The 17,916-nt window shown below is 38.3% G+C and overlaps 1 protein-coding gene across 1 annotated transcript in view; it reads right to left on the reverse strand.

The window, feature by feature from the left end:
• LOC132213226 (melanoma inhibitory activity protein 2-like) overlaps positions 1-17,916 on the reverse strand; it is a 123,816-nt gene that overhangs the window by 28,940 nt on the left and 76,960 nt on the right. Inside the window, 5 exon segments of the mRNA XM_059659467.1 lie at positions 3,519-3,647; positions 5,690-5,772; positions 7,307-7,374; positions 16,188-16,223; positions 16,918-16,978. Of these exon segments, the coding sequence (XP_059515450.1) occupies positions 3,519-3,647; positions 5,690-5,772; positions 7,307-7,374; positions 16,188-16,223; positions 16,918-16,978 (377 nt within the window).

Genomic DNA, 17,916 nt, shown 5'->3' on the forward strand with positions numbered 1-17,916 from the left:
ATCTATCATGCCTACATTAATTAATAAAGGAGGAAAAAGACTTTAAAGTTCCCTTCTTATGACTATAGAAAGGATAGTACCTAAATTAATAACCCATATGCAATTAAAAAAAGAAAAGACAGCCTCTGGCTGGTGTTGCTAAGTGATTAGTGCATCAGCTGGCAAACTGAAGGGTCTTGAGTTCAATTTCCAATCAACGGCAGATACCTGGGTTGCAGGTTTGATCCCTGGCCCTGGATGGGGCAAGTGCGAGAGGCAACCAATTGTCATATCTCTCACATTGATATTTCCCTCTGTCTCCCTCCATCTCTCCCTTCCACTCTCTCCTGAGGATCAAAATCAATAGGGGGAAAAAATCCTCTGGGGACAATAAACAAAACAACAACAAAAAATTGAAAAGAAAGGACAAATATAAAAATATTTAAATACTAAATAACAAAATATATTAAACACCTCATTTATCCATCATTGAGGGGTAAATGAGGTCAAAATTATATTGCCCAAAAAATAAAAGTTTATTCCTTTTCAAGAAAGCTTTTCAAGAAAATAAACACATTTTTTAAACCTCCCGCATTTCAAAACCTCCTTTAATAAAAGGAAACAAAAATTATTTTGACTTTTTTTGATAATTTGTGCAAATCAGCATAAGCTTTCTCTTTTTAAAAATATATAGTAATCTTTTTTTAAAAATGTTTAGCTACTCTTTCATAGAATCAAGTGGAAAAGTGACTTTTATGTTAGAGGGTCAACTATCTCTTTTCCTTGTAGCTGTACATTCTACCAAATTCCCCAAATCTTTCCTTCTAGTTTGTTCATCCTTCTAATCAGTTCATTAAAAAAAAAAAAAAAAAAAAAAAAAAAGCTGGAAAAGCAGAAAACTGAATTGGTAGAAATTTGCAAGAGTAATTCGGCTAAATTCTTCTACAGTGAAGCATAAATCTTTAAAGGAGACATTCAAAGGCTTCCCTCTGATTGTTCACTTCCAGAAGACCAAGTATAGGCCAACTGATTTATTTCTAAGTGACTATTACAAACTTAAGTTGCCAAAGGTTAAAAATTTTCATTCAGACCCAATGTTTTATACAATTTATTCTAAAAATATTATTTCCTTACACTCAGTCTTATTCAAACATATATCTCACCCAAATTTCCAAATTTTAAAAGGTGAAAAAAGGAAGGGGACTTGGTCATCCTTCTTTGGTGGTCACAGAAACTTTCAGTACAAAGCAACTCTCTTACGCCCTGTGGATTACTTATCTAAAATCTCTGTAGCGTCTCTTTTTATTTATTTATTTATTAAAATACACTGTTGTTAATTTATGCAGGTAAATACATTGTAACATTACACTTTTTTTTATTTCTCTGTAGCATTTCTAACAAATAGTAAAACACCCTTGCAAATCATGTAAACATATCATATCTTTAAAGTAATTAAAAAGGAGAGAAAAATAATTGAAATAGGAGAGGAGAAATCAAAGGTAATTTTTACTCTTATTCCAAATATTAAATTGACTACAAGCAATCCTTGACTTATATCATTCAATTTCCAGTGATTCTCATTTGTATCTAGCCAATTGTACCTTTATTTCTAGAGCACTCTTTTTAAGGTTGCTGCCTACAACCCATTTTGGTGCATGAAATTAATTTAGTCTTAATTCTTAATCACTATTTTTTTTAATGAAATGGAATAGAACTGAAGAGAAAATGCAGAAAGCATTGAAAATAGTAATAAGTACTATTTCATGTAACTGATTTCAATTACATTTATGTTGGTGTATAATATGACATGACACAAAATATATTTCTTACTCTAAGCCAAGGCAAAAAATTGGGGGGAAATTAAAGCAAAGCTCTCTTGGAGCTCCAAGTGTCAACCTGCAACTCAATCTCCTTCCCTAGGAGCTTTCAGTTCACAGCCAACACCAGTGAAGACTCTCTCTGAAGTATCCCCAGGCTGTGTGTCCATCTGCTGTGGGACTAGGAAGCAGGAAGAACCAGTGCTATGTATAGCAAACTGGTAATGGGGACAGGATATAAATACCAAATGGGCAAAGAGAATGTCTCATAAACATAAAGTAGGAAACTCATTTTTTCATATTCTTGAAGGCAATTCCAAAGAAAGTGTTCCCAAAATATTTAAATATGAAGCTTCAACAGGGAAATACACAGACTCTCTGTGAGGCTACTTTAATGAATTGTATCCATTTGAATATTAGAGCTTTCCTATGTTGTGTTTAGTTTGTTTTTATTTGGTCTCATTATTTTCTGTTCCTACCTCAGAGTAAATACGTTAAAATCACTGACAAAAAGGGGGGATGGGGACATGACCCTGGTGAAGACTGCTATCAGTTCCAATAAAACACAGACTTGGGCTAAAAACCTGACTTTTGATTTTGGAACAGACAGGGTTCTATATCTCTGAAATTTGCTACAATTCAAGGAAAATGTTAAAGCAATTGACAAAGTGAACAAACTATGGTGAGAGATCAAAAGAGGAATACTCCATCTGGGCAGGGGCTGGGTGGAGGGGGGCAGAACAGGGGGAAAATAGAAATATCTGTAATAGTGACAATAAAAATAAAGAAAATAAAAGGAGGAGTACTCCAGGTACATAGGTAACACCAGAGTAAGTGCTGATGAGGTAAATGCAGAAAGACCAGCAACTAATATTTAGGGACTTGAAGTAGTTCTGAAACTCTCAATTGTAAAACACATAAAGGAGCCCTGGCTGGTGTGGCTCGAAGGGTCTCGGGTTTGATTCTCAGTCAAGGGCAATACCTAGGTTGCAGGTTTAATCCCAGCCCTAGGGGCAGGTGCAGGAAGCAACCAATCAATGTGTTTCTCACATCATATGTCTCTCACATCGATGTCTCTCTCCCCCGCCTTTCCATTATCTAAAAATCAATGGAAAAAATATCCTCGTGTGAGGATTAACAAAAACAAACAAAAAAACACATAAAGGGATAACAAAACAGACAATCTTAGGTTGGTTTTGCAAAGTACTGACAAATGATTTAGGACTCCTTCAAGGTTACCATCAAATTCTGTGTACAAAAGAGCAATTCTGAATTCCTCAATACTGAAAATAAGATTCTTTCACTTTGATTTTCTACGATAAAAAGGTCATGATAATGAGGTAAAAAAAAAATCTACATTCTAATAATATTCCATTAAAGTACAATTTTATGCTGTTATATTGTTATTTTATATACTTTATAAAGTTTTATATTATGTAGTATAAAACAGAGTTCTAAAGAAGTCAAAAATATGATTTAAAAAGATATGCATCAAGTACTTGACCAACAGTATTCTATTATAACACACTTTTCTAGGAGAAAAACACATTAAAATTAGGTGTCAAATTTTGGCCTTTTCCAAACAAAAGTAACCCCTAACAAGTGCAAGGAATGCCTGTATTTTCCAAAGGATTATTTTAAAGATTGTTTTTAAAGAAAAGTTGAGATGAAAATATAAAGTAAGGAAGAATCTAGAGTAATAAACATGTTTAAACAATATACCTCTTCCTCCTCCCCCTGGAAGCAAAGGTGAGAGTCTGAGTGGACCCTCCAACAAAGGTGGAGGGGAGAGAAAAGCTCTCGTTTCAGATGAAGGTCGACCCAATGGTGAGGGACCATATGGGGAATGCTCTGGAATAATTAAAACAAAATGTTTAAATTCATAGTTTCAATTAGCTACACTCAGATTAGAATCCCATTTCAACAATTACCATTAGGTCATCCTCTTGCCAATTTAAGTTTAATCCATGTCCTGAACACTAACTATACCTTGGATTTTGCTAACATGAAATAGAATTCAATATGGAACTTTGTGTTCCATAAAGTCTGTTTACCATGTACATTTTAGTCGATCAAAACATTATCCTCTTGATAATACACATAAGTAAAATAACCATACAATATTAAACAAAGAATACTGGTGATATTTTGGAATTACAAGAAAACTTGTGGGCATGAAGTTTGTTTTGTTTTTACAGGCAGTATGCTTTTAGATATTTCAGGTGGTGATGGTTGTAATATGGAAGGCTCAGTTTAAATCAGGGCCATAGAGCCTGTGTTGGGCCATGATTTATTTGAGTAAAGCTTGGAATTTTAAAAAATAGAAAAAAATTAATTTTTTTAGCATCAGAAATTACTTTTGATTCACTGCTAGTGAAAAGCAAATTTTCAGTCATGGCCACATGGCTCAGTCCCTTGGAGCGTCCACCATGCACCAAAAGGTGGTGGGTTCAATTTCCAGTCAGAGAACATACCCAGGCTGTGGGTTCGATCCCTAGCTTGGGCGTGTGCTGGAGGCAGCCCAAAAAAAGTCAATTTACATACACTAATTCATTTAAAAATTGTTACTCTATCTATAAACCATATAGCCAAGAGCCCTATCATTTTACAAACTTCACCATTCCCAAATAATGGTTATGCTTCAAAAGGTAAAAAATTAACAGCAAAAATCAAACAAAAATACCATCAAAATAACACTTTTTAAATACGTTAAATTTTATTATGTAGTTTACATAATATACACATGTAGTTACAAAAAAAGATCAAAGCATTATTTACATACCCCTGAGATTTTTGCATTAACCAGATAAAAAATCTTTCTGTATAATTCCTCCCACTCCTAACTTCATTACACATAATCTACTATCTTCAAAAATGTAGAAATAGACTTTCATTTTAATAAAACTGGACTCTCAAGATGATTTTATAACTTTTCAAAGGTTATAACAGGATTCTGTCTATATAAAGATAGGTTTATTTTCATTGCCTCACAAGCTTAATTCTAATTCAACCAAAATTATTTTGAAAATTTTAAGCTATTTGGGATATTATGAGATCATTAAAGATGCAAACTCATTAATGAATGGACAGAAATATTAAATACATCTTCCAAAGAATTTGTCCTCTCTTGAGGATATTAAAGCAATCAAAACTCACATTACTCAGGTTTTCCCATCTTTTAATTAATATTTTTAAGTAATTAAAGGCTAACTGTTTAAATTCTCAGTTTTAATTTTTTATAGTTAAGAATCCTTTTTTATTTAAGAAAAAGAATAGTGTGTCATTAAGCATCATAAAAACATAAGGCAAGTTTTGTACTGGTAAAAATCTTTTCCAAGTACAAATTCCCTTTTGCATTGCAAGTCAACTTCACTAATACATAATATGTAAATTATGAAACTAAAATACATCTAACATTTGTGTTTAAATTATATCAAGTTTCTGCTCTACAAATACATTATGTTGCTTGATGATCATTAAATTCTTTTTATAATTCACACAAATACCAAAGAATAGCTAATATATAAACAGTCACAGTGCTATTTTACTTAAGCAATCCTTACCCATTCATTCTTCAAAACATAATTAATGAGTACCTTAGTATGTACCAAGCACTTTGCTTTTCAAGGAGCTCAAGGTACTAAATATACATCATTGTATAAAATCCCACTGAGAAAGAGAGGTGCCAAATATTTATATTATTGTTAGGGAAAAGAAACTCAGAAACTTGGAAACTGTAAGAGAACTTAGATTAGAACCCTAGCTCAGAAATCTAAAATATTTATAAGTAATAGTGTTAAATTTACACTAATGTAAATTATACATACAACTTATATATATATATATAAATAAATATATATGTATTTTTAAATGAGGGGTTAAAAAAAAGCTACCTCTGCCAAATGCTGTATTTGGAACATCAACTGCATAAGGATCTTTTTCTAAAAGTTCAAATTTAATCTCTGTTTCAGTTAATCTGCAAATAAAGAACAAACATCTCTAAGTTACCCGTCAAAGAAAAGCACCCACATTTCTAGAAAAATGCCACTATCAATTATAAGCTACTCTTCATTTTCTCAATATATGCATAAAAGAAACAGATCCTTTAAAATTATTCTGACCAAAACACGTTTCTATATTCACTACTGCTATTTTGGGGTAACAGGTTTCTTTTTGCCAAGTGGCATTGATGTTTTGCTGAGGTTTGAAATTGTTTTGTTTTGTTTTGTTTTTCTTAAAAATTAGACAATAAAGGGTGCAGTATCACCAAACCCAAATTTAAAAATAAAAAAGGGTCCTTCAAGGTCAACCAATTCAAGTCTATCATTTTTCAACTAAAGAAACTGAGGCTAGGAGTTTGATTTATTCAAAATGAAAAGTGCCAGGATTAAAACACAGGGCTCCTGGCTTTGAGTCACGTATGCTTTCCACTATAATGTTACACATAGGATTCCAACCATAACGTAAAATTGGAATCCAATTAACTATTCCTACTGTTTTACTCCTAAATTTTTTGTCTTAGAAATGTGACATTTAAAAAGAATACTATTCCTACTTTTTGACCATTAGATCTGAAATAAAACATTTATTCATTTGGTTTTAATTTCTGAAGAGAAAAGGCAAGCAACAAGAATAAAATGAGTATGTGAATAGCACCTTCTGGCAAGAAATTATAACACTTTGGAAAGATGTTACAATCCTCAGAGAAAAGCATTTATTCTTCTCTTTGACTGTACAATGTACATTTTATTTTTCTTTCCATTTTCTGATTGTAAAGTAATACTACCCATTACATTAAAACTTGGGGATAAGAGAAATAATAAACATTTATTCCACTCATTTATCCATTACAAGACGCTGATTCTCTGAGAATTACCATCTCAGAGGGATCGGCCCATCCTTTCTCTTTCCATCCTATACCGAGCCTGTTGCTCTTCTATGTTTGTTACACCTTTTATAAAAGAACCCATGAATAGGTTCCTTCTCTGTTAGAGTGACCTCTCGAGACAAATGTTTCGCCTGGCTGGCGTGGCACAGCAGTTGAGCGCTGACCTATGAACCAGGAGATCAGGGTTTGACTCCTGGTCAGGGCACATGCCCGGGTTTCGGGCTTGACCCCCAGTGTGGAGCATGCAAGAGACAGCTGATCCATGATTCTCCCTCAACATTGATGTTTCTTTTTCTTTCTTTCTCTTTCTCTCTCTCTCTCTCTCTCTCTCTCTCTCTCTCTCTCTCTCTCTCTCTCTCTCTTTCTCTCTCTCTCTCTCTCTCTCTCTCTCTCTCTCTCTCTCTCTCTCTCTCTCTCCCTTTCGCTCTGAAATCAATAAACATATATTAAAAAAAAGACAAATTTTCAAACAAAAAAATCTAGTAACTCAGTAAAATAAAACATTTCACTATTAGATATGCTGGATCCACTATAAGTTTTCTTGTTTACCTTTATAATATTAACTAACTAATAAAATAACAACTAAGAATAAAACTTTCAGTGTTCCCACTAAAATACTTACTTTTGTCTGAGGTAAGAATTTTCTTTCTTTAAATCATTGAGGTTTCTTTCAGCAGTCCGAGCTGCCAACTTAAAGAAACACAAAATTAACATTAAAAATACATGTATATAAATATCTCAGTGATGGCATACAAATATTATAATCAGTTAAGTATTTCAGTAAATTCAATGTTAAATGTTTTAATTTAGAGGGCTTTTTTTTTAATTTCTTTTACTTTTAGGGAACATTTTAAAAGGGAGTAAGTTTCATGTGGCCAGAAGATATGAGCTTACTAAGACTGGAGTCAATCATGTACTTGCGAACAAATACTGTTGCCTAGATGTGAAGTCACGGATTAGCATTATTTGGCACTAATATCCAAAAACATAACAAGAGCAATCTAAGAGGTGAATGGAATGGAGACTCAGAATCATTACGCAGGCAGCACTGACTATGGAACAAGGTAACCATCTCTGGAAAGAAATCACTATAAATCTGTGAAGCCAGAAAGGTCTAAAAGAGTTTCACAGCATACTGGTACAGGCCATATTTTTAAATGGCTGAATATAATCAAAGCATGCTACATTAAGTACACAGTGCTGTACACATAATATTCTGATAGGCTTTCACATTTTAGTTACACTTCAGTTTAATAAAATAAAAGGTTAGAAAATCAGAGTTTATGTTATAGAAAATAAAGCTACTCTTATAATAACCAGAAGAGCATGCACTCTTCCCAAACTGTTGTGGGGAAAGGTTAAACTTGAAGGGGTTATTGCATGTTTCCCAGTCACGCTGTGGGTACTCCAGACAAGCAGCAGCATGTGTGGAACACCAGACCTGCCGAACGAATGCAGTCCTAGGGCAACTGTTTCTTATCATACAAAGGTAGGCAGATTAACTCCATCTATAACCATAACTTGCTACAAGTAAAGGAACTACACTATCAATGTGTTCACTTAAAACTGCAAACTACACATGAGAATTAACTTTAACTGGTCAAAGAACATATTATGTAAATATTCACAAAAAACATAGCTTAGACATATTTTAACACTCACATGATTTCATGGGTAAATCTTTTAAAAATATATAATTACATAATCAATTTTTACTAACAAAAAAAGTATATTATACCGTAACAATTTTAGTTAATAAAATACCAATTCATTTAACTTTTAACAATGGAGAACCAAAATTACTTCTCAATGTTTCGTACATAGTAGAAAATATTTACCCACAAGATAAGGTACAAAAAATGCAAAGTTAATAAGTCAAAAGTAAGTTCTATGATTATAGTTTAGTATGTATTAATGATATACCTACAACAACAAAATAGAAAAATTGATGGCAAGTGAATACAGACTTTTGAAAAGCTTATACCCAATGGTTATATAAAACTATAATTTCAGTAAATGACCACAGTGTATTCTAAAATATTGCACTCAGATATTGAATATTTACAATAGACAAAAAAGCATTCAATTAGGCATAAGTGTTAAAGAAAAAGAAACAATACCTAGATCTTGAGAAGCTTAAATCTGTGGTAAGGACGAATATGAATGAGCATGGAACCCTGGCTCAATTGGTTAGAGCATCATCCCGTTCACCAAAAAGATTACAGGTTCAATTCCCAGTCAGGGCACATACCTAGGTGGCAGGTTCAATCCCCATTAGAGTAGTACAGGAGGCAACTGATCAACATTTCTTTCACATTGCTATGTTTCTCTCTCTCTTTCTCTCTCTTCCTTCCTCTCTCTCTAAAAATCAATTTAAAAAACATGTCCCTGGATGAGGATTAAAAAATAAATTTTTTTAAATGAGTATGGTACTTGTCATAAGACACAAAAAGCAAAATACTCTGTGAGTCCAAAAGAAGAAAAGATTAAATTTAACAGGACAGAGAAAATAAATGCTCAATAGATAAAGTAATATCTGAAATTATGAAATTATTTATAACACTAAAAAATACAAAAAACTAAATGTTTATCAAAGAGGAAAGGTTTATATAAATTATGAAACATTTATAGAAAAATATCTATGATATATTAAGAAAACAGGTTATAAAACAATATGTAACATAATTTCATTTTTTAAAACACATATATAGGTTATCCCCAAAAATGTATACATACATTTCAAATAATTATAAAGGCAGAGTTTATTAAAATACATTGCATTTCAAAATTGAGCTATCAGCTGTTAAAGTATATACAATTTTGGGGGAGACACCCAGTATGTGCTTTCATGTCTAAATGTATTTTAGAAAGTATGGAATAAGGGTAAAGAGGGGATAAATGATGATGGAAGGAGACTTGTCTTAGAGTGGTGAACACACAATACCCTATACAGATGATTTATTATAGAACTAGAGGCCGGATCCCTCGGCCTGGCCTGAGCCCTCTCGCAATCCGGGACCCCGTGGGGGATGTCAGACTGCCGGTTTTGGCCCGATCCCCACAGGCCAGACCAAGGGACCCCACTGGTGCACGAATCCATGCACCGGGCCAGTTCAGCCTGATCCCCACAAGCCAGGCCGAGGGACCCCAACGGTGCACAGGGCCTCTACTATGCATATAAGATCTTTGGTTAATCTCTTCCTGCCCTTCCCCCTCCCCAGGTCCCTCTGAGATTCGTCAGTCTGTTCCATGTTTCCATGCCTGAACATTGAGCACTTCCCCTGGTGGTCAGTACGCATCATAGCTACTGGTCAAACGGTCAAATGGTTGCTTAGGCTTCTATAATCTATATAATTTTATTAACCACTAGTGGCCTGGTAGACAGATTCATGCACATTGAAAGAAAATTAATTAGAAGAAATATTTTAATATCGCTATTCACCCTTTCTCTAATAGAAGTGTCAACCAAATTCACAATCGACAATGACAGATCGAAACACACGTGTGCAGTTGGCACCAGTGAGAGTTTCATATGTATCACACATGTGTGAGTCAACTTAGCCTTTTATAACCTATATACTAGAGGCCCGGTGCATGAAATTCGTGCACTGGGGAGAGGGGTGTCCTTAGCCCGGCCTGCACCCTCTCCAATCTGGGAACCCTTAGGGGATGTCTGACTGCCAGTTTTATAACTGTCAATTATAAACTGACAGTCAGACATCCCTCTCACAATCCGGAACTGCTGGCTCCTAACCGCTCGCCTGCCTGCATGCCTGATTGCCCCTAACCGCTTCTGCCTACCAGCCTGATCACCTTCTAATCGCTCCCCTGATGGCTTGATTGACGCCTAACTGCTCCCCTGCCAGCCTGATCACTCCCAACTGCCCTCCCCTGCCAACCCGATCACCCCCGACTGCCCTCCCCTGCCAGCCATCTTGTGGAGGCCACCTTGTGATGACATGAGGGCGTTGTGCGAGGGTGCGAGGACCACCTAGGCTTTTATTAGTATAGATCAGTGGTTGGCCAACTCATTAGTCAACAGAGCCAAATATCAACAGTACAATTGAAATTTCTTTTGGGAGCCAAATTTTTTAAACTTAAACTATATAGGTAGGTACATTGTTATTAACTTAATTAGGGTACTCCTAAGCTGGCCTTTGCTAAAAACGTCCTCAATCTGATTGAGGTACTTTCGCTGAGGTCGACCCCTTCCAACTCTCCCATCCACACTCGTCTTGTATACTTGTTTCATCTATCTCCTTTCCGAAAACCAACTTCTACACATGGGCCACGAAGTTTCAATCGCACTGTACGTGCGCGCCCGCATGTGGTATTTTGTGGAAGAGCCACACTCAAGGGGCCAAAGAGCTGCATGTGGCTCGAGAGCCGCCATTTGCCAACCACTGGTATCTACACTAATAAAAGACAAAGATGCTAATTGACCATACCTTCACCACGCCCACCAGCCAATCAGAGCAACTGTATGCAAATTAACACAACCAAAATGGTGGTTAATTTGCATATACCAGCTGGAAGCGAAGACTGAAAACAATGTGGAAGCCAAGCGCTACAGAAGGGAGCGAAGTAGAGGCGGCGGAGACAGGAACAGAGCCAAGGCGGCAGAGCGGGAGGGAAACCAGCCGCGTGGCGGAGGTGGGCAGGGGTGGGAGCCAGGAGGGACCGGGTGGTGTGGGCGTCTGCTACACATGATCCAAGAGCCGTGGACTGCACAACCCTCCGCAGCCTGCGGCATTCTCAGTACGCAATTTATGATCTTCAGAGCTGCTTCCCGCGTGCTCTCTCTCTCTCTCTCTCTCTCTCTCTCTCTCTCTCTCTACATATATATATATATATATATTATTATTGATTTCAGAGCGGAAGGAAGAAAAGAGACAGAAACATCAATGACGAGAGGGAACCATCGATTGGCTGCCTTCTATACGCCCCCCGACCAGGGATCAAGCCCGCAACTTGGGCACATGCCCTCGACCGGAATCGAACCCGGGACCCCTGAGTCTACAGACCGACGCTCCATCCACTGAGCCAAACCAGCCAGGGCAGAGCTGCTTCTTTTTATTTAAGTTTCACTAACTACTCCAGGAGAGTGTAGCACCATTACAGAGGGCAGGCCAGGCACACCTGCCCAAGGCCAAGGGGCAGCCTTGGGCTCCCAGAGATATAGCAGAGAAATGGGCAAGGCTGAGTCAGAGAAACCGAGTCAAAAACTTGAAAGAAAGCAGGACGCAGTGAGGGGGAGAGGGTGACGCTGCGCAGGGGCCTAGAAAAGCTGCTGGGTAGGGGCAGCCAGGAGCCCGGTGCCTCTCCCACAGGACAGGCTCCACACGTCCCTCCGTCCTCCTCCCCATGACCTGTCATCCCAGCTCTCCTCCAAGGCCCTGCCTGGGCCCTCCCTGCACAGCCCGGCCCCACCCTGCATAGAGGAGAAAGGAGAAGGCTGCAGATAGGAGGTCGCAGGAGGAGGGGGCAGAGCAGGGCCCACCAAGTTAGATGGAGGGGAGGGAGGGAGAGACCCCACAGGACTGGGGACAGAGATGGGCGGGGGAAGGAGGGCTGTGCGGAAGCATCGCCCTTGGTTGACGTAGAAATCCTGACCCATTTTACAGACTCCAGGAGTATGTGTGTGTTGGGGGGAGCGGGGGAGGGGAGGGCGGGTGGGCAGGCAAAGAGAGGGTGTGAGGGGACTAGATGGATGGAGAGCAGCGACATATGATTCATGGCCTGTTTATTTTTATTTCTGTTAATATATTTTTACTGATTTCAGAGAGGAAGGCAGAGGGAGAGATAGAAACATCAATGATGAGAGAGAACTGATCTGCTGCCTCCTGCACGCCCCCTACTGGTGATGGAGCCCACAACCCAGGAATGTGCCCTTGACCAGAATCAAATCCAGAACCCTTCAGTCCACAGGCTGTGGCTCTACCCACTGAGCAAACCATCTAGGGCAGCGGTTCTCAAGCTGTGGGTTGCGACCCCTTTGGAGGTCAAACGACCCTTTCACAGGAGTCGCCTAAGACCATCCTGCATATCAGATATTTACATTACGATTCATAACAGTAGCAACATTACAGTTATGAACTAGCAACGAAAATAATTTTATGGTTGGGTCACAACATGAGGAACTGTATTTAAAGGGCCAGAAGGTTGAGAACCACTGATCTAGGGTGACCCATGGCCTATTTAAAACTATTGCAGTAGGCGGAGCAGAGGTCTTACCATGATGGTGTTACCTGATAACAAGGGTGTCTCTCCTTATGTTAGGGTAATCAGAACTGCAGCAAAGTAAAGACACACCCATGGAGCCTGCAAAGGGTTTCCATGCACACGATGCAATTTACTTCGTGTGGCAGCTGAAGAGGGTGAGCACAGTCTTGGAAGGACATGAGGTCTCCAAGACCAGGGGCTGGAGGGAAAGTGTGTGCCAAGCATTGCATGTCGTGAGTTACAATCTATATATATAAAAGCCTAATATGCTAAGTGTCCGACCAAGCGGTCGACCGACCAGTCGCTATGATGTGCACTGACCACCAGGGGGCCGATGGTTAGCTTGCTGCTGAGGTCCGGCCAATCAGGACTGGGCGAGACAGGGCTGGACACACTCTTGAGCTCTCCCGCAGAAACATCAATGATGAGAGAGAATTGATCTGCTGAACATAGCTACCCGCGGCCCCTCCCTGGCCACCAGCCCCGACTGGCCCCAATCAGGACTGGGCAAGATGGCCCTGATTGGTCCCAATCACTGACCAGGTGGAGGGACCCCACCCGTGCACAAAATTCATGCACCGGGCCAGCAGTAGACAGAATGAAGTTGCTTAATTAGACCTGCTTTCTGATTTAGCTAAACTTTTTCCAGCCTAGTGAAGCACCCCAACTTCTCTTTCAGGTAACTGTCAGCAACACAGCAGTAAATATCAACACGAAACAGATTATTATTGTAGATCACGCAGGGACGACAAAGGGTAAAATATTTAACTGCAGCAGTGTTTGACTATATTCTGCACAGTGAGAAAACCTGAAGTCATTTTCAAGGTCCACCATTTCTTACTTCTTTTCAGTCGGGTCAAGTTTCTAAACTTTCTAAATCTCCATTTTCCAGCTAATGAAAAGAATATAGGATTCCACTGAGTCTCCTATATACCTACTCCAGGACTTCTGTGAGGATCAATTGAGATGAGGCATGGGAAAACACTTCACAGACATTGGTTAAAGTAGTGGTTCTCAACCTTCCTAATGCCGCGACCCTTTAATACAGTTCCTCATGTGGTGACCCCCAACCATAAAATTATTTTCATTGCTATTTCATAACTGTAATTTTGCTACTGTTATGAATCGTAATGTAAATATCTGATATGCAGGATGTATTTTCATTGTTACAAATTGAACATAATTAAAGCATAGTGATTAATCACAAAAACAATATGTAATTATATATATGTTTTCCGATGATCTTATGCCACCCCTGTGAAAGGGTCGTTCAACCCCCAAAGGGGTCGCGACCCACAGATTGAGAACCGCTGGGTTAAAGTATGAAATGTTTGCACCTAGCTATAAAGCAAGACATGTTCCTGGGCTGAAGAAACTGCAAGGAGGCTAGCTGTCACTAGGGAGAGGAAGCTAGCTATTGCTATATGACATCATTACCCAGTGCCCTCAGCCACCATTTCCGGGCTAGGCTGGGCTGTGGGCCGCATTTTGCACCATGGGGTCTCGGCAGCCTCAGCTGTGATTTGGTGGGGTGTTGCTCCGGGGTGGTGGCAGGGCCTATGTCCCACTTGGGGGAAGCCAAGTGTTGCTTTGTGGGTGCCAGGTCCATGGTGCCAGTGCGCGTCATGGAAGCTCCTGCATTTCATAGCAACCAGTCGGACACTTAGCACATTAGCCTTATATATAGATGTCACCCAATAAATTCAATAAAATAAAAACTAAAAAGTATGAGATAATATGGGATAAATTAAAGAAATACTGCTGATTACTTCATTCTACCTTTCTATATGGTTTGAACTTTTATTAATGAATATATATATACATATATATACACACACACACACATACATATGTGTGTGTGTATATATATGTATATATATATTCATTATATATATACACACACACACACACACACACACACTAGAGGCCCGGTGCATGGATTCGTGCACCGGTGGTTTCCTGAGCCTGGCCTGCACCCTCTCGCAATCTGGGACCCCTCAGGGAATGTCAGACTGCCAGTTTCAGCCCGATCCAACAGGCCAGGGGGATCGGGATGAAACCAGCAGTCCAACGCCGCCTGCCACTCCTTCCTGCCACTCCCACTCATCCTGGCCTGCTGCGCCTGCCACAGGCTCACACCCAGTCAGTCCTGATTGGGAGAGGCTCATGCCGTGGCAGCAGCACTTGCCAGCCATGAACCTTGTGTCTGAGCTGAGCACCAGGGGGAAGCTCCTGCGTTGAGCATCTGCCCCCTGGTGGTCAATGAGCATCATAGCTACCAGTCAGACAGACACTTAGCATATTAGCCATACACACACACACACACACACACACACACACACACACTAGAGGCCCATGCATAAGTAGGGTTCTTAGGCCTGGCCGGCGATCTGATCGGTGGGACAACTGGCGGGACAAACGGGGCCCCCGCTGGCACCCACCTTGGGTGGCCTGGGGCCTGCAGGCTGGGGGCAGCTCCTGCGTTAAGCGTCTGCCCCCTGGTGTTCAGTGCGTGTCATAGCATTCTGCCATTTGGTCAATTTGCATATTAGGCTTTTATTATATAGGATAGATTACAGTAACTCTTTGAAATTGGTACTAATAATATTTTAAAATTATAGGTAAGGAAACTGGCAGTAGGTGATACCAACCAAGACAGTGAGTCCAAACCCCATGTATTCACCCACTGTGCAAACTGCTCTCCTTGAAGACTCCTAGGGACACATCCTCTAACTCTTACAGGGATAATTCTTACAATTACTTAAAGTCTGCATCCTTGTGATTTCCTCACACAGTTCCTCTGGAGGACTAACATCACATTTCTTATGATGATCTTTTTCTTAATGTGTATCAAGTAATTCACCACTGAGAATCAGTTCTAGAATTTTTAGATTTTTAGAACTTTTAGAACTAAAAAAGGCTTTAGGTACAACTTGGTACCACTGTTTTATGGAAGAGTAATCAGGCCCTGAGAATTTTAAGTAATTTGTCCACAGTAATTAGTGGCAATCCAGTGCCCTGAAACAATGAAGTCATGAAGATTACATCACCTTCCCCAGAGAGAGTATAAACTCCCTGCAAAGAAGCAATGTGCTGAAAATAGAGAAGGAAAAATCAGATTTTGTGAATAACTGTCCCATAACAAAGTATTAGTTCATAAGGAACATAAAGAAAATTATTTTTTAAAATACTATCTTTATTTTTAGTTCCTTTTATACTGCTCTTTTAAATTAGGAAAAAGAACAATTTGATAAAAGAACCTAAGAGAATTTAATACTTACCCAATTGTCATGTGCTTTTTTCTCATGAGAAATAATCTGAAAAAGAAAATCATTATAATACTACTGATAACTACTTTCCTTATATAAAAAACATTCACATCTACCACTATGATTTAGCACACAACTCATAAACTCAAAAATAACTCAAGCATCTCAGAAAAGTCAGTAACATATTAAAGCAAATTTTCATATACATATGCTCTACTCTACTCGTAAAACAAAACTGAATGTAATGACAACTGAACTCTGTCTAGTATATTTCTATTTTATGCAGTAATTAACTACAATATGAGTTGCCAATTAAGAGACACTAGCTGGACTAAATATAAAACCCTAAAGCTCAGATACAGGGTAGGGCAAAAATAGGTTTACAGTTGTAAGTACACAAAATAGTTAATAAATCTACTGTAATAATCATAACCTGCATGTCTTCTTCCATACAAACACCTATAAGCCTACTTTTGCCTCACCCTGTATCTTATTTGTTTATGCAATTCATATTCCCAAAGCAGCAGAAGACATGGCAACTTCAACAAGATCTCTTTTCCCAGAATCTCTGGCTCCCTAGGAATGTTCCACAGCCAAATGTAACACTTTAAGAAAGGCATACAACTAGTCAAGTAACTATATTCCTCATGAAAATAGATATAAATTCAAACAAATCAGAACTGTTTTAAGTTACACACACACACACACACACACACACACACACACACACACACACACATACCTGCCCCTGATAAGAACGAATGGTTCTCTCCAATTCTTCTTCAAGATCTTTGGTTCGCTTTCTATAGGGAAGAAATAATCATTCTACTATTAACATATACTAAGAAATGATAGAACACATGCTCTACTGGAAATATTAATTAAAACACCCAGAATGCTTTTTTTCATGTAAAAAGAAAGAGTTCAGAACTCCACATGTTAACCACCTTTAAGAGGTTCTAAAGTATGTTTGTTCCTGATATAATTTTAAAATTAATATTTAAGAATGCTACTACTTGGGTTTACCCAAACCAAAGGTCTTGAAAAGATTTGTAGGGTACATTGGTTGATTCATTTTTATTTTTAAGAGGTATGATCTTGGAAGATTTACTCAGATGTCTTTAATCTTAATGGAACTGTAGAAAATTAATGATCACTGTGAAATATAAGACTAACAAGATAATTCCTTCTTTCGGATAAGACTCAGCTTAAACTCCCTAATGGAAGTTTCATAACTATCTGGTATACTGCTGATAGACTTATCATCTTACAAACACTTTTTCAGAACTTTACTTGTGGCATAACTTCTTTTTGTGGCATAATTCTTAAATTCATTAATACTGTATACATTCTTCCACATTTGTACCAAAGTGGAAAGATTTTCTTTAAATTAACGGCTATTCACAATTTTCTTGACATTAAAATACAATAGGGTTGCCCATGTTCAAATATAATTAATGTGAGAGACTTAAAATCTCACATACTGAAAGAAAAGCATTTTTCCTTTTTAAAATTTCTGTGTAATTGTATTACAGCAACACATCTAAGTGAAAATCAGGAAACAAAAATACATTAATTTTTTGTTGTTATTGCTATATTATTTTTTCTGATATTGGGCTTTTGGATACCCTCCCGACCCCAAAAAGAAAGGAGTAAGCCCAGATGGGGTAGCTCAGTGGTTGAGCGTCGACCCATGAACTAAGAGGTCACGAGCTCAATTCCTGGTCAGGACACATGCCCA

Source organism: Myotis daubentonii, chromosome 1, assembly GCF_963259705.1.
Source record: "Myotis daubentonii chromosome 1, mMyoDau2.1, whole genome shotgun sequence".
In the NCBI taxonomy this organism is placed as follows: domain Eukaryota; kingdom Metazoa; phylum Chordata; class Mammalia; order Chiroptera; family Vespertilionidae; genus Myotis; species Myotis daubentonii.